Raw genomic sequence first — 25,390 nt, forward strand, 5'->3', positions numbered from 1 at the left:
TTCTGCAGACTGCAAATGATCAGTGACTTTAGTGATGACAACTTCAAACGCATTGCAAGGAATTTCCAGGAAGAGATACATCACGAACCGGTAAGTATAACTTTCGTAATCTCGCATCTTTCACATTCCGTTGCAATTGTTCACGTTCACCACGCCCATTAGATCACTATTTTTATGCTGCGCAATAATTTTACTGTTCAATATGGATGATTGAAATGTAAATTTTAATGTACTTGTCTCATATTTTGTTCATTCAATACTTTCTGAGTTTTACGTTTTTATACGATGAAATTTTCAGAATTTTGCGTCTTTGGATCTTTAGAATTTTCAGTATTTGATTTTTGAATGATGGGTTTTGGAGAATTGGTAATTTTGGGGATTTTGATTTCAATAATTTGAAATATTGGAGTTTAGAGACTTAGAAATTATTATTTATTAACGCTACTTTGTAATTTGTTGCATGCTTTTAAAGAAACATTCATTTTTATAGATTATTCCATTGTTAAAGTTTTAAATATTGATAAAATTTAAGTTATTTGTCGAAAGAAAGTAATTGAAATGCCTTCTCGCAAAGAAGTATCTAACGCGCATGCGCGTGGTATATACAGCGCATGCGCAGTGAGTCTACACACCCCGTACTGTACTCCGAAAGCCTATTTCATTTTTCGTAGATAAATACTTAAACTTTATCAAAAATTTCTAACTCAAGCAATTAAATATTAAATTTATAGCAATCTTTACATACTTCAACAATTTAAAATAACCTTTCTTTTAAAAAATTAACCAATTTCAGCATAAAGTGAGTCTACTACTTTTTCTCAAAAACGAAACTTAAACAATTCAAACTAAATTCATAGACAAATATAACTAATCAAATATAACAAATCTAAAAATATAACTAATCAGTAGAAGTGCATAAATATGTTAATAATACTTTTAGGTTGCAAATTGTACTTTCGTATTCTAAAATGAGATTTTACTTTGCCCGTAACATACACATATGAAACTACTCAGGACGACGATCTTTATATCGTCAAGACAATTAAAACCGATGAGCTGTACCTTCTGCATAATCTTTTTTTTAAATACACTGACGTCATTATTTTATAAAGGTCCGTTTGCACCTTAATTTGGCACGATCGTTCACTTCCGGCTCGATTTACTTTCGCGCAAGCTCGCCGGAAATGTACGCGCAATATTTGGTGCAACGAAGGACGACGAATTTCTGGCAGAATGACAAACGTGCAATCGTTAGTGCGTCGCAGCAGTTTGCGCACTCGGTTAGCCGTTTCGTTTCGCAGAAACGACTGAACGGTTTAAGTTGAAACCGTCAGCGATATCCATCCTCGTGCACATTTATATGGAGTGTTTCATAACACGTGGCACTACAACTTTGGAGCTGACTTCATCTTGCATAAAAATGATGAAAACAAAAGTTCGCATAATTAGATTCAATTATACGTGACTCATGATCGATATGTTGACTCTCACACAGGAATCATGGGGGGAGATTTTCCAGAGGATTCTGAATCGTTCAAAGAAAAATTACCTTTTGTTTTTTCCTTTTTTTAATATAATTGGAAATTGAAAATCCACCCTCATCTCATTGTCCACATATTACTGGAGAAATAAACCGCATTGAAGAAATGAAAGAAATAACTGTATTTAATAATAAATGTCCATAAAAGGCAGATGAATGTCTGGATCGAAAAATGATTGGCACGCAATCACAGTCGTGCATTTTACCCCGCAGTTCCATTTTTATTAATCATCGTTCGGTATCCCGTTGCTGCTCACTTTTGCGAATCAAGATTCCTTTATAGAAGTCGGACGTCTGCCAAGTATACTCGAAGCCAAGAAGAAAGAAGAATATAGCAGAGAGGGAGATTCCAGCCTCGAAGCAAAATTCATTGAGGGAACAATTCGGTTTATTAAATCGATCATAAAGCGAACGACCATCGATAAGGATTTTAATCGTTCTCTTTCTGGTTCGCTCGCTTTCGCGATGTCGAAGGGTAATGATTAATCGATAACTCCGTAGGTCGATTAAAATAGACGCCGAGGATAGGATTTCGGAGCGATGCGTGTGCGGAATCGCGATTTGGAAGGCCGCCAAAATTCACCAGTTTTAGCTGCATGGGCAACAAAAGGCCTTGTGCACCGACCAGACACACATGGGGAAAGATTGAAATAGGCAATTAGTGGATGCTACGAGAACTTGGGAAATCCACTATACGCGTCAGTTAGTCACTTCGTCGTACTTTTCTTTTTTATTTCGTGCCAAGCCGCTGCAAAATCCCTAACCTCTACGAGGAAAATCCGTTTAACTATGAATGACGGTAACAGATATCTCAAATTATTCTTTATGAGGTTTCTCGGTATAGACAGTTTAACTTGCAGAAGAGATGTGATTATCGATTATCGATATCTTATAGATACCTTATTAAATGGATATTATGATAATGAGATATCGGTAACGTGGTTAAAATATCATTAGTGTGAATTGGAGGAGAGTTATTGGATTTAATTCGAGGATTTGCGAATAGGGAAATTTTGAGATTTGGAAAGGGGATTTCGAGAATTTACAAATTTGGAAATTTAGAATCTGGGGAATTTGGAATTTGAGAAATGTGGATATTGGGAAAATTGGGGAAAATAGGGAAATTGAGGAATTTGGAATCTGGGGAATTTGGAATTTGGGGAATCTGGAATTTGGGAAATTTGGAGTTTGGGGAATTTAGGGAATCTGTGATTTGCGAAATTTGGAATTTGGGGAATTTGGAGTTTGGGGAAATTGGAGTTTGAGGAATTTGGAATTTGGGGAATTTGGAATTTGGGGAATTTGGAATTTGGGGAATTTGGAATTTGGGAGATTTGGAATTTGGGGAATTTGGAATCTAGGAAATATAGAATTTGGAAGATTTGGAATCTAGGGAATTTCGAATTTGCGAAATTTGGAATTTGGGGAATTTGGAAACTAGGGAATATGGAATTTGGGAGATTTGGAATCTAGGGAATTTGGAATTTGTAAGATTTGGAATTTGGGGAATTTGGAATTTGGGAGTCTTGGAATCTAGGGAATTTGGAATTTTGGGAAATTGGAATCTAGGGAATTTGGAATTTGGGGAATTTAGAATTTGGGGAATTTGGAATTTGAGGAATTTGGAATCTGGAAAATTTGCAATTTCACAAATTTGGAATCTAGGGAATTTGCAGTTTGTGGAATTTAGAATTTGACCCTCTAAAAAAAAATACCTCTTATAATCTCAATTTCAACTAACATAATTTACCTCTTTCAAATAAAAAAGCTAAATGTAAAATTTTCAAGATGAAAGTGATGTTGCAATACAACGTGCACGATCACAGAGAAAGACGAAGAAAATAGTAGAAAAAAGAACGTTTGAGAAGGCTTGAAAGGATCGAAAGGTAAGAGGAATAAGGTAAAGGAGGAAGAAGAGCCGAGGGTTCGAGGTGAAGGAGGAAGAGAAGCCGAAGATTCGAGGTAAAGCAGCTACGAGACCGATAAAGCGTCAGACCCGTAATAAGAGCTGGCAGAAAGTTAGCTGAACCATGAAGCCGAGCTTCGAGTGTACCAGGATGCTGAGAGTTCCAGGAACATCGTCTCTTCTTCCAAAAGTCTACTCCCGACTTCGTTGTTTCGCCTTCCTCTCCTCTTTCTTATTAAAGTATCTTTTCACGCGACACCCCTTGTTGAACCTATGGCTTTTACCGTCTTGACATTTTCTTGGATCTTTCACGTAATTAGAAATTGGCCGAGTGCTGACTCTCGTTTTATTGCGAGTTCGAGCATTTTTAACTACTTCTGCTGCTTTGCAGATTTCTATGGGAAGTTGTTAGTTCGACGATCTCGGAATTTGAAGATTCGACAAGTAGCAAATAGATGAATTTGAAGATTTGTAATTTTGAAAGTGTCTGAATTTGTAAATTTGAGAATGGGTGATTTTAAGAGTTTTTAAGTTTGAGCATTTATCATTGTAAGGATTTCTAACTTTGAGAATTTATGACTTCACAAAATTGTAAATCATAAATTTGACAAACTGCAAATAAATTTGATAATGTATAATTTGTAAGTTTACAAATTTGCAAACTTGAAATGAAAAAATTCTAAATTCCCAACCCAATAATTTCTGAATTTCCAAATTTCGAATTTTGAAAATTCCTCTCACGATCAATATAACGGGGTTTAAAATTGAAACTTAAATAAAGGGATATGGCTAAAAAGTCTTGAGGGCGTCTAAGCACTTATTCATTACTTTGTCGCAACATGAAATAGTCATTTCGCGAATCCTGTCGTTGTCAGCTGCCATCGAACACGACAGTTGCAACAGGTTGCCATCGAGTTAGGTCAGTTTGGCTTACCTCAGTTCGTATCAGAGCCGCCGCTTTGCTGAGCTGTTACGTGCAAGTAGTAATAAGACATCATGACATCGACTCATGCTATATCCACCTGTTGAATTCAGACTGTTTCCATGTAGAACCGTTTCTGTGATTTAATTACTCTGATTATGGACATGTTGCGTCTCAGTTATTCTGCAACTATAACCCTTCATTGTTATACTGGGTGTTTCTTCATATCCAACCTGAAACATAGTTATTTTTTTTGTTAAAATATATGGAAAATATAGCATAATATTGGAGTATAAGAAATGTAGCAGTTTCGTTCGTGAACAAATTGAATTTAAAAATTCTTGAAAATAAAGTACTAACAAATTTATTTATGTCAAGATGAATAATAACAATTCTGTTTATTCAATGGTTAATGAAATGTTTAGTGTAACTTGAAGTTACAGTAGGTACTGAATTTGTTAATGTGACATTTGAAGATTTCTTTTGCGTCCTATGGTCGCCATCTTAGTTTCTACGTGACAAAATGGTGGCCATCTTAATTTCTACGCGACAAAATGGTCGCCATACCAATTATAGATTAAGTAGTATAAATTAAAAGATCAAATATCTTTGTTACTGATAGCTGCATGTTTCTATATCAGTAGTATTATGTTAAAAAATTGGTCGTACTTTTGTAATTTAGTAATGTAATTACAATAGTATGTAATTTTTGTAAGAAATAATACATTATATAATGCATAACTTAAAAGTTATTCAAGGCGATCGAGTTAGCCACACCCTGTATATGTTTTGTAAAAGGTATGTGGAAAAGGTATGTTTAGCATACTACACCAAATAACATAAGTTAGTAATGTTTATTAAGAGTAATTTTATCCGAATATATTAACTTTAGCAACTATGATGAATCAAAAACACAAACAAGTATTGCTGCAATCTTAAAAATGTACATATAAGAACAAATATATAAATTAATTTTGATTTAATGTACTAATTAAAACTAGTTTGTAAACTAGTATAAAAAATATTAATGAAGTTAAGTACTATGGGAATAATAATTTTGTGATGATTATTTAAGTGGAAGATTTGTGAAACTTCTGCCCGACGTTCAAGTTTTTATCAAGCATATAGATAATATTTAATTGGTACAGATTTTGTGTTATTTATTGTATTTTAAAACAGAAAATATTAAGAGGTGAAAATTCTGAACGCATTACGTGATTTGAGATATTCTGGGACACCTTAAATCAAGCCAAAAATTCACTTAGCTTAACGTGAAAAATGTATTCTCACCAACAGAATGCACGCTTCTATTTAAAGCTTCGGCTTGAATCACTGCACTAAATAAATATACATATTTGTGTGACAAGTTAAAGTAATGATAATGTTTTGGAACAATGTTTTAAGTTATTTACTTAATTCTACCTCAATGAAACCGTTTCATTGATGCGAGAACAAAAATAATTAAAGATCATACATTTTTTTAAATGTAACACAATAAATTAACAGAAGAAATATTTTAAGTGTTATACTGTTAACTTTTATAATCCGAAAGTACTCTATTATTGAAACAATTATTTATTTCACAAAATCAAATATTTATGATAATAATATATGTTCGATAAAACTGTATCTTTTTTGTAAGTATTTAAATTTGCCGCGCTAATTGAAATAGCGCCTCCATCCTTCGAGTGAGTATTTGAATGTTTGGCGGCTAAAGTGATTCTAAGTTTTGAGGAGAGATATCGAGATGTAAGATGTAATTGCAAATAAATGTATAAATAAGTTATTGACGTATGAAGTTGTAAAATTAGTAAATTTGGGAACTTAAAAATATAGAGAGAGGACTTCTGTGAATTTGAAAAAAATTGTAAATTTGAATAATTAAGGTTTTGACTACTTGTGTACTTCAACTTTTATACATTTGGAAATTTGATTAAAACATGTATATTCATTTCTTATTTAAAGAAACCCTACATTACACATGAGTGTTCGTGTTATACATATAAACACATGTGTACTCTTCCAAAGATCTATGACCATGTGCTGCTGGCACAAAAATGCCAAGTATGTAATAATACAAAGAGGCATTAAAGACTTCCCAACAAATAAGGTCAGTACAATTCATTTGATCAATATAGGAGCGAAGAGACAGTCGAGTATTATTACTTCAACGCTATACCTTCAGAGAAAAGACCCAACACCAATACCCACACATCCCTACACTTGTATCTTTCCACATATGTAATAGAATTTTTACTGTTCGGAAATTTGGATCTTTTGAAGTTTTGAAATTTCATGATTTAAATAACGAAACTGCTTCACTAATTCCCAAATTAAGAAACTGCAATTTTTACAAACTATTCCAATTACAAGCAAGCAATCTCGAAATCCAAATAACTCTCCCTACCGAACGAACATCCTAAAAATCCGTAGCAATAAGTGAATGAACGAATGAGAAATCGGAAATTGAATTTGTGAGAAGCATTCGAAAACGAAGGAAATCTAGCAAGAGCAGGATATTTCGTCATCGTGTTCTCGTTGAATCGGTCGGTTGGTTGGAGGCCGAGTTAAGTGTCGAGTCGCAAGCGGGACGCCACGGAAATAGTACAGACTGCGTCGACGGTCGTTCGTCGGGATATTACGCAAGCGGTCACTTGGTCTGGGTTCGGTTCAGGTATACGTGGGGATTCCTCGTGGCGCCGCTCGTCTGGCACACTATTCCTTCTCGCACACATACGAAGCCTCGAACGTTCGTGAACTAGTCGATGACAGACGCGGGATCTGGCATACAGGAGAACGGCATCCGGAGAATTCGTCGAGCCGCGGCTCGACCAAGGTAATTGATCGATTTATAATGAACCGGAATTGTAGCGGAGAAAACGTCCAACCGGCAATTATCCGACGGGAAATTGATACCTTTTCGATTCCGTATCTCAATGATTCCGATCAATGAACTCGATCTAAAACTTTTTTTGTTTAGATGCAGCTTTTCTTTAGTTGAAAAAACTTTTGCTTCTCCTGCATTTTCTGTACTTTTTTATTTTTACGGCTCGTTGCAATTTATGTAGCTTTTTATTTTGTTTTCTCTTCTTTTTATTTTTAACTTTTGTGCTTATTTTGCAGGTGTTGAATTTTCTTATCATTGTTTCGCTCTATTTCTTTGGTTCCAGTCTTTACATTTTATTATTGTTTTGCAAGCTTAATATAATTTAACAAAAATGTGTATTGACAAATATGTAAGAATAAAATTTATAATAAAGTGGTATTGACGTATGTATATTGTTGTACATATGTGAGATCAATTTTGACTCTATCATGCATATTATAATGCATATGTATATGTGTATGTGTATATGTATATGTATACATATGTATATGTGTATGTGTATATGTATATGTATACATATGTATATGTGTATGTGTATATGTATATGTATACATATGTATATGAATTATCTTTCTGATATGCAATATGTTATATATATTATTCTTGTAAGTATTCATATTATATATATTTATAAATATATAATACTATGTATATTACACATATATGTTATATCTGAGAAAGCACATTGTTCTTGCAAATATATTACCCCCGCAAACATTTATAAAAATAAACGCAAAATCAAGAAGTTTTTCTCAAAACCTGTTTCCGTATCATCGCATGAAATCGTATGAATTATGAACTAAAAATAACCGAAGCAATTTCTTAATGTGTACGTTACTACCGTATCGAAAGTAATAGCGATCCTCCAGTTTCATGCATTGCAGGTTTAATCGTGTTTGAAACGTTACAAACATTTTCGATTGACATTTTCGCGGCTGGATTTGCGCGACTGGCGCCTTCACGATGATCAATTTAATTTGATGCGACCGAATTTGCATTTCGGTCAAGCGTGCAGCTCTCGTTTCGCCTGTTTAATCTTCTTGATTGCTGCTTCGTAAAAACGTAACTGGCCAGCTTGTGAATTAAAATTATTACTAATGGACAATGCCGAACTGTAAATTGATTGATTCATGGTTTGTTCCAACGACGTGGACTATATCACTTTCTATTTTGTTCAATTCTTCATTTAGTTGGCTTGACAACCAATCATTTTGTCTTCAGTATATTAACCTTAGCAACTGTCATCAGATTTTCCATTGTCTTCACACCAACAATTTTCTAATTATATGTAATTTTCTATTTTATCAAATTCTTCATTCAGTAATTGCAAAAACTTGACAAGCTACCACTTTGTCTTCAGTATACCTTAGCCAGCAATCGTCATCAAAAGCTTCGATATTCCGCAAATCTTCTATTGTCTTCATGTCAATAATACCAAACTTGTATGTCTCCATTCCTGCTCTCGCCATTTTATATTAAATGCAGATGTTCCGTATAATTTCTTCAGACATTAATAAACCATGATTTAACTCCACGTGCATGCTTAAACCACAGGATACTTTCTAAAACCTACAATAAAAATACGAAATACATGATAATACGAAAAATAAAATAAAATTCGCATAAAGTTTGATCAAAATGCGGAGAATAACGACAGCGAATAAAGTAACGCGTGAAGAAGCGAAGAAAGTGAGAGAAATTTCTTTTGTCACATCGTGCGCACCATCGCCGATATAATATATTGTCTTCGGTGGTGATACAACCTTTCCGTAAAAAATCTTCAGAAGATGATGCATGCGAGTGCATAAAGAACCTGGTCCGATGTTACCAGGCTCTCTATACACCGGCAAACGAGGAATTTTCTAAACGATGCCTGTCAACGATGTGCACGCACTCCGTCGAACATTGCAGCCGTTGACGAACGCGTTTGAGATACAACATCGTCATTTCAACCCCCCTGAGTGCAGCACGCACAACTAAGGGTAATTGCGCGCACCTGTTATAGGGGTGGAAACGGTGCACTGAACTTCGTGCACCGAGCATATCGCTTGATAGAACCCCTCGCTAGATCTTTTGCCTTGATTGGAGGGTGACAAGTACCGTGTACGCATGTAAATTATTAAGAACATGCCGCTGCGTCACAATGCGACCTGCGGAATTTTAAATACCTTTAATCGCTCTTCTTAAATATTAATCATCCGGAATTATTTTGTCCGATATTAATTTTTATGATGAAAATCTGGGACTATTACTAATAGTATGGTAAGGTAATTTTCGAAAGTTAACTTCACTTTGCGAACTTTTGTGCAAATATTTATTGATAATTACAGGATAGTATTTGTCAAATATTTTTTCATTTTGCAAACTATACCATATACATTCAGTACAAATTGAATTGTACTGAAAATCGTAGTAAAATTAAGGAATAACTTATTGTTATTAAATGTTCATTCTTAAACAATTCATTGCTATTTTACTGTAACTAAGACATCGAATCTCCAAGATATTTTTCAAACAATACTTGTAATTTTGCAACTGTTCATAAAGAAAAAGATCAAATAAAAATTCAATCTTGTTTACCTATATCATCCCATCATCCAACAATTTTTCATGGAAGACACTTTGTCAATTTTCTTACAAGTAGCTGTAGTAAAGTACCTTTCATCCTTCACAGTACGTGAAATAATCGAAATCTTCAGCGTGACGACAAATCGCATTTATTTAACACCTTTCTGAAATCCATAGTGCGAAGGACGTTTTGATGAATGCGCTATTCGCATGAGTGGTTGGCGACATCAAGGCGTCCGGCACAAATACCACAACGGACAGATAGAGAGGGACTCTCCCATATTTTTAGACTCATATCGCAACAGACGGTGCTTATTATTACATTGCCACGAGCCAAACGACAATGCGCGTAATGACGTTAAAAGATCGTCCGCGTGTAGTATCTCATTAAACCACGCTCCACTTAATTTACATATATTCCGCTCTAAACACTACCGATTTCCCGTATAATTTTGCACGCTTGTGCGTTCCACTGATTTCACATTCTGGGTCACTGTCCAAATCGACGATGCTTGCTATATTTCTATCCTCGTCTATATTCGGTTTATCAATATTCACGGATTCAAATTTGGGTATAGTTTTCGATTCTGGTATTAATTAAACTAGAGATACCGTTGAATAGCGTTGGGGTGAAAATAGAGTACTTTTTGTCATTTTAGAATTTTAGGGAGATTTTTTGTCATTTTTCCAAACAACCAAATTAACCTTTTGCACTCGAAGGTGATTTGACTGTTTGCAAACAGCAACTTTAAAAATTAGTTAAAAAGTTAAATGAATTCTTTTGAGGTTATTATTTCTCTACTAATAATTTCCACTATTATTTGTTTCACTGTGTTTATACATCACACATGTCATATTATAGAGTCAGTTAAAAATGTTTATTTCAAATTATTGTATTAAATAAAATGGTGAGTGAGAGTCACCTCTCGAGCGCAAAGGATTAAATCATCAAATTCCAAATTTTTCAAATCCTCACATTACATAAATATTACAACATACTGAACGTATAAAGACCATCAATAAACATAACCAACCCCCAAATAACATAGTACATATATTAATCGTTCGTCTCCATAAAACTTCCAACTCCAAATTAACGAACATCCGCAATTTATTTGAAGTCCGTATCGATCGATTCGGATCGCATGGCCGAAGGAAGCAGGGTTGCCAGTGATTTCGGGTAGCACACCTTGCGCAGCATTTGTCGGTGGGAGGATCTAGAGGGGTGGCCCCGTTGTCCATCAGGATTCCCCGGAAAGTTACTGGCAGATGGGCGGCAGATGTCTACCATCTTGCTGCCCTGATTGTGGGTCCAGACAAAAATCAGCCGTGAAAGGTGAGTATCTACGGCGAAGCGGTGTTGTAACCGCGCTATCTTTATCCAACACATCTTTGCCGCAGGAAGAATAACAATCGTGTTCTGATGATACCCTCGCGTCGATCATAATTTTATTTAAAGACACTGCCAGATGCACGAAATTTAGACGACGTTAATTACCGTCATAAATATCTGCGTTCGTGGGTCGATATACGCTTAACTTCGGATTTCGGGGAGTTATTAGTTCGGAAGCACCAGGGTGTACTTAGCAAATTTTTTTTAATTTGTGAGGGTTTTGATGAATTATTGAATGTATATCGTATATGTTAATTATTTAAAAATACAAATAGATTCAATTGTGAACTCTTTGAGCTAATTTGAACTAATTATGAAACATAAGAAAAAGTAATATGTAAATCAAAAACTGTCTATATTAACTAAAACATGAAATAATTACGAATTTCCTGTACATCTTTGTACAAATGGTATGGTAAATGTTTAACGATGCTCGGTATCGTTAATGCTTAATAACGTCAGTATTATTAATGATTAATCATTATTCCACGCGATGCTGGAACGATGAAACAAGTCACACATGCAGTTTATGTACCTGTATTGTTGCACGTGCCCACCTATATATATCCGTCCATGAAACGGAAGTGGGTTCGCGAGGTGCATTGATCCGGTGCAGAGTTTATGTGCACGATGCAGGAACGTGGATTGGTTGAACCGACAACGAGGGAAGAAAGAGATCGGGGGCTGCAACCGAGAGGAAATGGAAAATTGAGAGGACAGAAAGGGAATAGAGGGTTGAAACGGGCTATTTACTATTTTCATTTAAATTCCTTTCGGTTCATTTGAAATTTCATCCGACGTCATACGTATTATGGTTCACGCATCGTTATGCGAATACAGAGATGTAAACCTTTATTTTTATGTATAAAGTCGATGTACAAATTCTTAAGTCCTAAATTCCTGAAATACCAAACTTGGAAATTGTCCATATTTCTATGTCCCAAATTCCCAAAGTACCAAACTTGAAAATTTTCCAAATTCCTAAGTCCCAAATTCCCAAAGTACCAAACTTGAAAATTATCCATACTCCCTAAGTCCGAACCTCGTGAAGTCCCAAAATTCCCTAGCACTGCCACAGTAATTTGCCACAATAATTAGTTAATACCTAAATATGCGTTACAAATACCCAAACTACCTAGCTGAATAATACCTACATACAAATACCTAAATACCTAGCCCAATAGCACCTACCACGTTACAGTTCGTTCATAAAATGCCCAAGTTTATTTCGTTTCATTCTACCCACAATATTTCGTGGAATCCTAGGGCAGGAGAAGAGAATCCGTTATAGATACCGAGAAAACGGGCGTCCTGGTTTGACCCGTGCTAGCTTATGACCTGAATAGCAGATTACCCGTTTACGAGACTACATTCTACCTTCCACCATTTTATTGAATTCAGAGAATACTCTCTGTGCAACGAACACCCATAAGAAAAACGACTGTTCGTGGAACGTGTGTATAAGCATGCATATGGGAAACTTGACGAGGGTGCGTTCCGATATCCTACGCCCCATAGGATCCGTATGTGTAAAGGAGGTCTACACAACAGGTAGTGTAACGGGCAAAAGGATCCCCCTATACACAAGTTTGTACTTGTGTATACCCTTGAGTACAGCGAACGGCAACTGTGACCTAGTTCCAGTAGGGAGAGGTTAAGTTAGGTTTAAATGTAAACTTTCGACCGGAAGTTTACAGGAGCGTGCTTTAGATATATTGCAGAAGTTTTAACACGGTTGAATTTCCGAACCTATCATTTTAGCAAGAATTTGTTTATCTAGACATAATCGACTAGGCGAAGCTACGAGTAAGACAATAGGCTCAAAACTCTCAAAGTCCCAAACTTGCAAAATTCAAGAACTCAAAATTCTTGAATTCTTTAAGTCCTAAATTCTCAAAGTCCCAAACTCAGTTTTGAAACTCCACATTTTGAAATCGCTAAATTCACAAAGTTCAAAGGCATAAAACTCCTAACAACGAGCTAAAGACCTAGAAACCTAACCTTTAGATTCTGTACCAATCTTTTACTACCGCATCGTACGTCATCTTTCTAAAATTAACTCGATCTTGAAAAGTATTTCCCGTAAGGATATTTTAACGTTCTTCCGCAACGTAGAACGACGCCATCGATAAACTGCAGCTGAAATATCAAGGGATTGGCACAAACGATGGAGGATATTAAGATTCCCTCTGTGAAGTATTTCAGAATGTTGAAAAAGATGTAGCGAAGCTAAAAGAGGGAAGAAGGGCCTTCCGTGGAGGAAACATAAGGGTGTTTGAAAGCAGGGGGATGGTTTTTCGGGACACAAGGCTGGCGGCCCTCAAAGGAAGAAGGGAAACTCGACGATTGCTCGGTCCAATTAAGGTGGCGCCTAGCACTTGGCGATGAGTCGAGTGGTGCGTGGAAATAAAGCTACCGGTGGAAAAAGCGAACGAACGAAGCAAACGTAGAGAGACGACGAAGAAGGAAAGAGGGAAAGTATGCAAGAGGCAAGATCGGCTATTCGCTCCTTTTTTTTCGTCTCTCTCTTTCCTTTTTCTTCGTCCTCTGGTCGAACAACTGGCGTTGCCAGGCGACAGCAGTACCCTGCAACCCTCGAAGATGTCACGCAGGGTGCACGCAAAGGGAACGAACTTTTGACCTTTTAAGAGCGTCTCCTTGAACCACAGTTCTATGGCCTCTGCACGGGGCGGTGGTGGACATTCTCGAGGATTATGATATCTTTTCGACAACTTCGTACTTTCGGATTCATTCTTCTTAAATTACTTATTACATTCGTGTACTTATATTATTTACTACATGGTTATTTCGTGCACTTATTTACTGCCTGATTAATTCGTGTATTCTATTCACTACGACGTAGTAAATTCATGTATTTATATTATTTACTACATGGTAATAATTCATGTATAATGTACGTCATTCACTACATCGTAGTCTTATATTATCCACTGCAAGGTACTTTAGTGAAATTATTTATTATATGGATATAAACCGTTGAAATGATATGAAAGTACATATGCTGCAGTTAAGTCATTGTGCACATTATGACGTAAATAACATTTTTCATTAAAAGCATTTCAACTTTGCTACATTTTTCTGATACACTCTTATGCCTATAAAAAATAGAACTGTTCTCTAAATATTTTAAATGAACCTGCACTTTTAAAATTCATTTTGTCTGTTAAAATTCAGAAAAAGTTTGACATAAAATTTGTTCCCTTTTACTTTAAAAAATGGAAAAATGCTGCAGTACATATAATAAAAAACTCTCGGAAAACAAAAAGGACCCCAGTAAGAACGCGTTTACTGTACACAGTCGTGTAGGAACAAAACAGTGCAAGTAGCGGATGGTTTTAGAAACGAACAATGAAGAAGATGGCTTCGTAGTAAAAGTAAACAAAGGATGGAAGAAGATGAAAGAGGTACAAAAGACGAAAGATGGATCCGTAGAGAAGCAAAATAGCAATGATAGAAACAAAGTGAAGAAACAAGCGTGCAAGAGGAAAGAAAGCACGAGAAGGGTGCAAAATTCGAGGAGTAAAAAAGGAATTCAGGAACGGCCAGAAGGAACAATAGCTCGAGATCCCTGAGGCGTATTTCGACTGCGAAAATACGTACAATGGCTTACACTGAAAATCCACGTAGTTGTTTGGTACATGTTGTTATATTCCAAAAATTAGGACTTTAATTACGAGAGTACATTTTCAGAAAAATACGGATACAAATTAGCTAGACGTACAACTATTCTAAAAACGTTTCTAAATTTGTATTTATATATTTTCATCTTTTCATGCTTTCATATTTCCTTTTCGTAAAATCAATAAAAACCTAAAGACTTATAATGCGTCATAAAATTATAACGTCTTAAAATAAAAAACTTTATCTTAATAAAAATTGCAGGCGAATACAAAACGTCGCTTATTGACTCGCATAAAATTTTTCAAGGAATATTTCACAAAATCAGCTACTTTCGAAAGAAAAATTTCAACCTACTATAATTCCCGATTCATTCCGAGTTACAAACTCATTTCCGTTTTATCGTTTCTGCGTGAATCGCGGCGGAGCTTTTCCGATGAAACCCAGAGGGTCCTTTCGTATGAAACGCTCTTTAACTTCTACCGCTTCGAGCGTAAAACTCGAATATCCTTCCTCGGCTGTACACATTCTATCATTCTACTACCACTTGACGTTGCTGAAACTTTATACGTTTCAGAAACGCGACGGTGTACGTACATTGTACATCTAGGTGCGATTGTATCCGTATTGGATGCCGTTCTACCAACTACCAGCGTTTACGACTTACGTGCTACACTTCTCGCTTTACGTTTACGTTCTATACGTAACGTTATGCCCTCGTAACTTCATCGAACCGTGTCGATTGCACCGTCGAAACTTCCAGGTTCCAGGTATCGACCTACATCAAGGACCGAGCATCAATCCCTTCCAATATCGTGATATTAAATTCCTGGAAAAATGAATTCGGTTTTGTGGATACGAAATGGTTTGCTTAAAAATTGTCTAGCTAAATATTTCTTTCAAGATTGACAATTTGAATGTTGTACATACGTGAAGTATATCTTCTTTTAAATTTCCCGTGCGATCGATACTATATTATTCTTTTCCGTATAAACCATTTATTCCTTTTTCCGCATTCTGACATCGTAGAGTTAACGCTATTGACTGAAAATTGGGGGATGTATAATTTTCTGTGTCTTTGGATTTCTGAAAAAATATATAGGCAATGTTAGTAATTTTAAAGCAACAAATGTAAAAACGGAGATTTCACGGAGTTGGTAATTCTAGTATCAACCAGACCTAAATAACCACCCTTTTATCGAACAGCAACCCTTGCGGTTGAGCGAAAGCCACCCTCTTCCACTCGGTTTCCTTAGGATACCTTCAGCTAGCCTGAACTCCTGATAACTTACCGCCTATTCCTTTTCTTCCTTTGAACACGAGGAAATTCGCTTCTCCCTTTGAAGGATATACCAAATTAATATCTTTAAAAAAGTAAGATTATATTTATCATATTTATTTTACATAGTAGAATAATTTTTGTAATTAGTATTTTTGTTATTTTTAATAAGTACACAACAATTTTGTAAGGGAAGAAGATCGTACAAAGTAGTCATAATACGTAATAATTCTCAAGTATTATATTAGATGTACTTTAATAGCCAACATAACGAACGTCCTCTATACCACATTTCTAACAACACAATGTAGTTAAGGTTAAGAGTTGATAAAATACATGATTAATGTATTATGTAATACATACATAAATACATTACATTATATTTGTTTACCATAGCTCTCCTTTTTAAAATATTTATAAGATTGATGATTTAATCTAACACATAATATTACACGACTGTGCAAAAAAAGTGTAAATTTAAATTCTACGTTTTTGAGGTTACACTTAATGCAAAGAATATTGTTTTATTTAAAAGAAAAACAAGTTAATTATAATATATACCATAATATCTACTAATATATGCCAAGCGAATATTTTTATAGAGGCCTCCCAAAAGTTGTGCATTGTCATGTTCTTATTGATATTCAATAAATCAGTCAGAAATAGAGGTAAAAAGGATGCTGCCATTCACAGGGAACCTCCATCGAGCTTGTTACCCTGTGAAACGAGCGCGCGTTTCGGTATCACCTTGCTTGTCGCGGCTATTCCATTCCCGGGAGAATCCCAAGGGAATCAGAATTCCGGTCACCTTGTTATAGAGGCACTTTGAAACGTCCTGACCGCCTGGTACGCTAGTCCTGGATTTTCGGACGAATTGACACTTTTTCTACCTACTGATGCAGCTGCCACCTCAGATATCTGATCGTTCATCGAATGCAATGAGTACTGTAAAAAAATAAAATTTTGTCGATAAAAACGCTTGGATTTAATCTTCAAAGACTCTTCGTTTTATTATTTTACAATTTTACAGGTTCTAAAATCTTGAAGATGTTTTTCAATGTTTAAATGGAACTTAATTTTTTTCTCATAACAAAATTATGCACTTTAATAATGTGTTCACGATTAAACAATTTTTAACTCCTTGTTACACTCTTACAAATACATGACATACAAAAAAATATACCATAAAAGTCACACATTTTGTCAAATGTCAATAAATAGTAAATTTGATTATAAAGTTTTTAAAATATTATAAAATAAAATATTTGTTTATTTTCTGACTAGCAGCTTGTGAGTGCATAAAATATTGATAAAAAATCTGATTGGATTTGAACTTGCAAAGAACGTGTAAAAAATGGACGTTCAATCGGAAGTTTCCTCAAAAGTACGTTATTAGTGATTGAAAACACGTACACAAGGAATTGCATAATCAATGCACAGAGAAAGATTCTTTGGTTCCGCGGAAATCAGGAAAACAGAAAATCACGTAGATAGGTTTTCCCGAGGGAAAGCTGCTGGTTGAAATAGAACCAGTGGAAAAGATCGAAATTACGATAGAATTACCGTGGAAAATACCAGCTTGGAGGAGTGGAGGAGAGTTTCTTTACCAGGGCCTCAGAAACGATGCTGTCAACTTCTTTAGGGCAATTCTCCTATTTATACACTTTGCCCTATTTTTTCTATTCAAAAAAGAGAATAATAGAAACTTGCATTATATAAATTACAATCAGTAAATTGCACTTCGTAATATCGAAGAAATCTGTAAAAATAGAGAAGTTGTCAAATTGACCCATATTTCACTTATCTGGGAAAAAAATAGGTCATTCAATTTTTGTATCGGTTTTGATTTAAATGTCAGCTTTAAATATTTATTAAAATGAATAAAATATGTACAAATTTCAAAGTAGTTATTAAACACAATTCTAACCATACCACAACGTTTATAAACGTTCATTATTCATTAATGTATAACGTATTTTAGGTTAGAATTTATAATCTATTATTGTCATTCGTATGTACACTATATGTACATAAATTTGTCTTTTAAAAATTTTGCAATCGCGTGTTTTATATAAGTTTATATTTCACTATATATACACATGTGCACGTTAATTGTTTCACTGCTAAAGATTTCACAATTGTTTATTAACAATTACTTAATTGTTGCAAATGTTAACCTCCATATACATTATCTTAATCATGATCTCACGTGATATCCTACGAAACATGTAACTTGACATGATGTGATATCAATGTATTGTATATTCATAATTCGCTTTACCTTTTCAATAAATATTAAAAGTTTAATATGTAATTATAACAATAAGATTCCACACACAATCACTCACTGCAATAACGACAACTTCATTTTACTTACCGATTTATTTTCACTATAGAATTGCGCCTGTATATTTATCCATAGTACTGATTTCTGATCGGGATTTAGCAGGATCTCATTGAATCGAGAGTATCCCACGGGCAAAGCTCTCCCGGATTTTCAGCTTCCGCTAGAACATGGCCTCCTAATAGTGAGGGAAATTCGTTCTCCCGGTATCGGAATTTTCTCGTCCAACAAAAACCTTGTTCCTCGTATTTCCAGATTGACCCAGGTCATGGAAAACGAAGTATACAACCATCCCCGATGGATTTGTTTGTCCTCCTATCTTTTGAAGCGAAAGGTTGATTTTCCAAAAAGGAAATGTGTACATATATAGTTACCTTGACATGATTCCTTTGGGATCACGTACAATACAACTTCCTAACTTATCTGTTATCCTGTTACGGGTACATTTCGATTTTTCAACAAAGTCTCCTTTTTGGAAAAACGACAGCACATCAGATATCTTACGAAATAAATATCGTTTACGTATTAATTCTTTTATTAAACGTGTTAATTGCCTGAGCAATTGATACTTGGGAAACAGGTGCCGCGTATCTGGCACGGTAAATGGACGTAGTGACATTTTGATCTATAAAAGTATAATTGTATAGAAAATTTAATAATAGGCGTACATATATCTGTATACTAGTCTGTTTGAACTAAATCAAATTATCAGATTTAGAGATTCAAAAATTTTCAAATATAAATCTTTGAAAATTTGAAAACTTTTGGATTTGAAAATTAGAAAATCAGGAGATTTGAATATTTGATAATTTGGAAATTTGTTACGTTGAAAATAAATTTTGAAATATTGGGATATGAAGAATAAGAAGTTCAGAAGTGTGATAATTTGGAACTTTAGAAATGTAGATATTTAAGTATTTGTATTTGAGAATTTGCGAATTTAAGAATATGCAAATTTAGAAAGTTAAAAGTTGAGAAAATTCAAAAGTTTGAAAACTTACATATTAGGTTTTCCAAAATTGAAGCTGGTAGTGAAAAGCTCTTCCCTCTACAATCTTCTTTACGTACGGAAGCTTACATTACATCTGTGTAATTCATGACTGTTCGTGTTCTGTCGGTAAAATCACTATCGTTCACAAAACATGTATTTCCTGCTTTCGCCGCTACGTGGTGTAGATATTTCGAAATTGAACATTAGATTTCCAATCTCGTAACACGCCATTTTAAAGTGCAGTGTCATCAACGCGTCGTGTAACGTGAATTAACCCGTGTATTAAGATTAAATATATTTATCAAAACAAACCGGTTATTTAAAAAATTAAACATGTCAGGAGGAGGTTTATTCGGAAATACTGATTCCCGTAGTAGTACGAAAAATTTGGTCGAATTTAAAGCAGGAAAAATGACCATGAAAAGAAATATAGTTTATCCAGACCAACGCAAAGGCCAACTTTACGTTTATCAATCTAACGATTCTTTAATGCATTTGTGTTGGAAAGATCGTACAACTGGGAACGTTGAAGATGTACGAATGTTTTGCTATATTACGAAAATAAAAAATTTTATATCTCAGGATATATATTACATGTACTTCTTCTAAATTTACAGTCAAGATTTTTGTTAACATTTTTTTACTTTCTTGCAGGATTTAATTATTTTTCCTGATGATTGTGAATTTAAACGTGTTCCTCAATGTGAAACTGGAAGAGTATATCTTTTACGATTCAAGTCATCAAACAAAAAGTTTTTCTTTTGGCTCCAGGTAAGATAAATTTGAATATCACTGTTGTTGACAGTTAGATTGTGGATGTTTATTTAGTTATGGTACATCAATATATACAAAGTATAGAAATCCACAGTATATAAATTATATGATTTATGCTTTGCAGAATTCAATATATTATAATTACATAAACATTCATAGTTTCTTCATATTGTATGCAAAATACCTTGCATATAAATTATACTTACAAGTTAATTTCCCATTATTGAAATATTGTAAAATATATTATTTCCTTTACTTCATTCTAATATACTTTTTTTTATTTCAATAAATATTTTATTTTTTTACAGGATCTTAAAACAGACAAAGATGAAGAATATTGTAGAAAAATTAATGAAGTTCTTAATAATCCACCAACTCCTGCTTCTCAAAGGAGTGGCAGTACAAACCCAGAAGGGGATTTACAAAATTTATTAAGTAATATGTCGCAACAGCAATTAATGCAGCTGTTTGGTGGTGTAGGACCAATTGATGGATTAGGCAGTTTGTTGGGTACAATGAACAGACATCAAAGTGTATTAAATACTAGAGCTTCTATAATAACTACATCATCTCAAGTTACTACAAATGCTCCAATGTCAGCACAAGTTACATCTTCACCATCATCTACTAGTGATACACCAAAACCTAATGGTAAGACATTTTTAATAAGGTACATGTACATTCATTGCATATATACACTCTTATTTAGGTGATAGTAAATCATCAACACGAACAACTGCTCCATCAACATCTGGAGCAACAACAACTACCAGAAATAAAGTACTACTTAGTAAACTTCAAAATTTTTTATCAGGAATTCCAACACCAACGGGATCAGAATCTGGTGTTCAGGTAATGTCTTTTTTGTGAAATGATTTTTAGTATGTATTAATGCGTTTAAGTTTTCAACTATTTAATAGCAATATTATTATTAAACAGCTTTTTAATTTAAAGATTATTGCAGCAATATTTTATATTTATACATATGTAAAATTAAAGGTAATACCTATAAGATACAAGGTAATATCTCATAAATAAAATACATGTTACTTAATGTGAATGACAAGTTATGAGATATGCCTTTAGTCTTCTTTCTAAAATGAATTACCCGCAAAAAATTATTTTTCAGATTATCTACAATATTATATATAAATGCTTTGTTTATAATTTAGGTAAAAGCTTACTGTGTTTTCAGAATCATTTAAAATAGTATATGCCTGCAAGCTTAAGCTTTATGCAAAATTTAAAATTGAAGTAACAAAGTAACTAAACTGGATGAAATTTGCTTTCAATGTATTTTCAATTTAATTAACCATATAATTTGTTTTTGATAGAAAGCAGTAATGTAATATGTTATCTTTACACAAGTTTCTTCTTTTTATCATTCATATTCAATTTACCTTCATATTTGTACCTATAAATTTACTATTAGCAGTAGCAACAATACAAATCTTTTATAGTTTGTACTTCATTGTCTTAATAAAAAACACACCTGATTATGTTAACCAAAATTGAGATGGTGTAATATTGGAGTAAATTATATAAATAGCAGCAATACAGTAAGAAAAGGGGGAAAAGTTATATATATATCTGGACATATGGTATATAATTTCTTGTTGACTAATTATATCTTTCCTCATAGCTGTTATCATTATCAGGAATAAAATGATATTCTTGATAATGTACTTGAAACGACAGCCAGTTGATGCTTTAAAAATATTGCAAACCATTTAAGCTCAGCAAAACAATTTCATTCATAGTTTGTTTTTCTTTTGTTTATTTGAAAACTCTATATTTTAATACAATATTTTATAAACTACAACACCAAATATCAGAAGGTATTTTATATAAAAATTAACATATAGATAAATGTACATATCAATTTATACTGAATACATAATATTTATAACAATTAAAACTATACTGTTTGTAAGAAATTATTTTTTGTTAATCATATATATTTGTCCTTAACACTGAAGATCTTTCTTATGCTATGTATTATGATTATAAAAGTTTGAGTTGTTAATTCAAATATCTGTGATATGATTGTTTATGACATGCAAGAAATGGTAATTAATATATTTTTGTTACCATATTTATTTGATTATTAGAAAAAAATGTTCTTTTGTTAAAAAAAGTTATACTTAATGACCATCTCATAGTTGTTCAAATAAAATAGGAAATGGAAAAAGGAATTCATTAAAATTTGTTTTATATGATTTTTTTCAGTAGCAAAGCTTTTACATTATTGCTTTCGTGTTGTGCTATGATTTCTTTTAAAATGTCATAAACATATAGCTGAAAGATGAAATCAGTAATGTGTATGCGTGCATAACAATTGTTTTGAGCTTGGAATTGTAGCATTGTAACATCGTGTTAATTTTTATTGTTTCATAGAGACAGTGGTATCGACAGTAACTAAAACACAAAATATAGGGAAAATAATATAACAAAATCAGAGGACAAGGGCATGGTTTTTTCATTATTTAATACTGTTTTCCACATGAACTTTTCCTGGCTGTCGGAGATTCTCGCTCTGCTGAGCAGTTGGGGAAGTTTCTCTGGGATTGTTTGTTGTTTTCGGCCACCTACAGCACAGCTTATTGTCCGGCAGAGGGGCGTAGCAACTGAGCTGACCAATGCCATCCCTGCGGCGATCTCAGCAACGGAAAGCTTGGAGCGAGCAATGAGCCCGCACTTACCACCAGGGGACCACCTGTGTACAACGCTATTGTCTCCCCAGTTCTCCCAGGCGCTATCAATGTTCTGGTCTGCTTTGCAGTCAGGCCAAGCGGGACCTGTCATCCGTCAGTTTGGTTTGGGACCAGATGCTGTCAATGCCGCATCCAGTGGAAACATTGAAGAATTCGTCAGTGCACTCGAGTCTGAAGCTAAGACTGGCCAAGAACAAACGCAGCAAGGACAGGAGGAAAAAAAGACTAAACAAGATTCACCAGCACGTAGCCCTGATAAGAAAGATGATGATGATGAAGGGATGGCTTTAGATTAAAACTAAAATTTAACAAGCCTGATTTCATTTATATTTTTATTTAGGAAGCATATAACATGTATTACATTATACTTGTTCGTGTACAATAAATAATTCTATAAGCAATAACGTACTCTATTATAATACATAAATATTTAAAATCATCCTTTCGATTGTAAATACATATCTTTTTTAAACATCATATATATGTTTTTAAATGTATACATTAAAATGCTCCAGTTATTCACAATCAAAGAAATTGTAATTGAAAGTATATTTAAGTGAAAACGTTACGTATTATTTGTGTTATATAAATTTATTGTATTTGTTATAACAAGGATTGGTACAATATTTTTTACCTCATCTGATTATTTATATATTTTCAAATTCAACACTAATACTTTGGATACGGACATCGTATTCAAAGTATATTAAAACATAGATTTGAAAATTTATGTGGCTGAATATACACGCTCGGTATTAAAAATATCGTAAAAGCGCATGCGTGTTACTCTTAGTTACGGAGTGTGTTTGAACTAATTACAGTTAAGATGCGCAGAACGAACCAAAATTCGTCGAAGAACGAGTGGATAGCCATTCTCTCGTTGAAAAAATAATAACAAACATACAAATTTCATAAAAATTATTTATTTCCTTCAAAATACTTGCAAAAATACATATGTAATATTAAAAATAAAAAAATATATTGACATTTGAAAATATAGAAGTCCAATATACGAATATATTTTCTGCAACAAATACTTAATTCAGTCCTACATTATAACTGTATTTCAACGAAATCAACATAGAATGTTACTTTGTTAATCTTTCTTTTAAGTATTTTATTTTAACCCGTAGTGTGTGTTAATTTAAAAATCATGTACAGTTACAGTGTCTATTTTTTGTCATGAATTTGACAGCAAGCATATAACCGACCAATAGAACTGCGTTGTTTACAACGCATAAACGTGTTATTGGATAACACTGATAATCAATATAGAATATTAGACTGGTCATTGAATTAAATTCTTTGCAAATTGTATAAAATAAATTGATTAGAATATGTAAATTTGATGTTCCTTTAAACTATTTTCGAGATGCTTCATACGATTCATTGTTATAATATTGTACACTGACAAAACTATATTTTTATATGTAAGGATTGATAAAGGATACACAAAATGCGTTGTCAGACGTTGCATACTTAATTCGCAGAGTGTCTCATTGGTCTGTCGATTATGACATCATTCAGGATCGGCTCAAAATCAAAAATCATCAATTAAAATTAATTATTGCAAATTAATTCACAAATTACTTGTCTTTTATAAATTACAAAATACATAAACTTCCTTGAATATACAAAAAGTCATGTTATGTACATTATTTTCATCCGAAAGTGTAATTATACGATAATAATATCAAAAGTAATGAAAATTAACGCGTAACTAGCATAAGGATGATCAATTTTTATATATTTGTGCAAAATTCTACATTTGTTATCATAGGTTAATTTCGATTATTTTAATCATAGAAAATATTTCTGTCGCATTGAAAGCAAGGAAAACAATGAATTAACCATTCATATCCTACCATTCATGTACACACTGTACATATTTCGAATATAAGTAAACTATACACAACGGAGGAAATTTAAATACTATTCTATGTATATCGTTGTTTGTAAACAAGTCCGTGAGACGATGCTACCTCATTTTGTTTACTTGCTACAATCCTGGTCATGCGAGCATGCGCAGTGACCGTGGAATCGAACAAGTAGTGGGGTCTTTTTTGCGGATGTTGTTCGCTAGTTTAGTGAATATTGCTAAAAGACGCCCGGTAAATTTGTGTAAAACATACTTTCTTCTCTAGATGTTATTCGTGAAAGTGTATTAAATTCTTTCGCAGTTAAACGTACCATATGTCGGAGCGGTGTCATCGTGAAACAAGCGCGGGTATCATGATAATATTATTGTGCGATAGCGCTGCTGTGTGTGAGGTGGGGTAGAGTGTATGCGAATGCACTCACATACTTGCACACTCGGGGTACATTCGGCATGTTCGTGTACAATGGCAACCTTGACACTTGGTGATCGTTTTTGGCGGCTTCGTCCCGCTCCTGCTGAAATCGTGTCTGGTAGAATCGCGTCGCGAGTGAAAG

The 25,390-nt window shown here is 33.9% G+C and overlaps 1 protein-coding gene and 2 long non-coding RNA genes across 9 annotated transcripts; 1 reads left to right on the plus strand and 2 right to left on the minus strand.

Annotated features, from left to right (window-relative positions):
* On the plus strand, nucleotides 1-23,361 carry Rpn13 (regulatory particle non-ATPase 13). 4 transcript variants are annotated; one of them, XM_012280065.2, is made up of 5 exons: nucleotides 1-90; nucleotides 20,124-20,240; nucleotides 20,552-20,894; nucleotides 20,953-21,095; nucleotides 22,858-23,361. In XM_012280065.2, the coding sequence occupies exons 1-5, from the start codon at nucleotides 16-18 to the stop codon at nucleotides 23,251-23,253; spliced, it is 1,074 nt and encodes a 357-aa protein (XP_012135455.1). In that variant the 5' UTR covers nucleotides 1-15; the 3' UTR covers nucleotides 23,254-23,361. The 4 variants fall into 4 exon arrangements, with proteins under 4 accessions (XP_012135455.1, XP_012135454.1, XP_003701030.1 ...); XM_012280064.2 differs by lacking the exon at nucleotides 1-90 and adding an exon at nucleotides 19,681-20,003 and having other exon boundaries at nucleotides 21,058-21,095; XM_003700982.3 differs by lacking the exon at nucleotides 1-90 and adding an exon at nucleotides 19,682-20,003.
* On the minus strand, nucleotides 6,250-19,098 carry LOC105661858 (uncharacterized). Of its 4 annotated transcripts, none has more exons than XR_013041622.1 (8): nucleotides 18,853-19,098; nucleotides 18,512-18,797; nucleotides 17,698-17,893; nucleotides 16,882-17,079; nucleotides 16,035-16,193; nucleotides 15,786-15,941; nucleotides 15,523-15,684; nucleotides 6,250-8,824 (listed from the first exon to the last, which is right to left on the minus strand). It is a non-coding gene; the product is annotated as an uncharacterized LOC105661858 (long non-coding RNA). The 4 variants fall into 4 exon arrangements; XR_001095121.2 differs by lacking the exon at nucleotides 6,250-8,824 and adding an exon at nucleotides 10,782-11,123; XR_013041620.1 differs by lacking the exon at nucleotides 6,250-8,824 and adding an exon at nucleotides 10,782-11,167.
* On the minus strand, nucleotides 22,956-25,239 carry LOC143266661 (uncharacterized). Its single transcript, XR_013041625.1, has 2 exons — nucleotides 25,148-25,239; nucleotides 22,956-24,490 (listed from the first exon to the last, which is right to left on the minus strand). It is a non-coding gene; the product is annotated as an uncharacterized LOC143266661 (long non-coding RNA).
* Nucleotides 25,240-25,390: the final 151 nt, after the last annotated feature.

The sequence above is a fragment of the Megachile rotundata genome, chromosome 2 (assembly GCF_050947335.1).
Source record: "Megachile rotundata isolate GNS110a chromosome 2, iyMegRotu1, whole genome shotgun sequence".
Lineage (NCBI taxonomy): Eukaryota > Metazoa > Arthropoda > Insecta > Hymenoptera > Megachilidae > Megachile > Megachile rotundata.

Excerpts from the sequence above, each read along its gene's own strand:
- Rpn13 (XM_003700982.3), top strand. The coding sequence starts at position 19,803 with ATGTCAGGAGGAGGTTTATTCGGAAATACTGATTCCCGTAGTAGTACG. Across the intron at positions 20,004-20,123 it reads CAACTGGGAACGTTGAAGAT|GATTTAATTATTTTTCCTGA; the intron begins GTACGAATGTTT and ends ACTTTCTTGCAG. Across the intron at positions 21,096-22,857 it reads GATCAGAATCTGGTGTTCAG|AGGGGCGTAGCAACTGAGCT; the intron begins GTAATGTCTTTT and ends ATTGTCCGGCAG.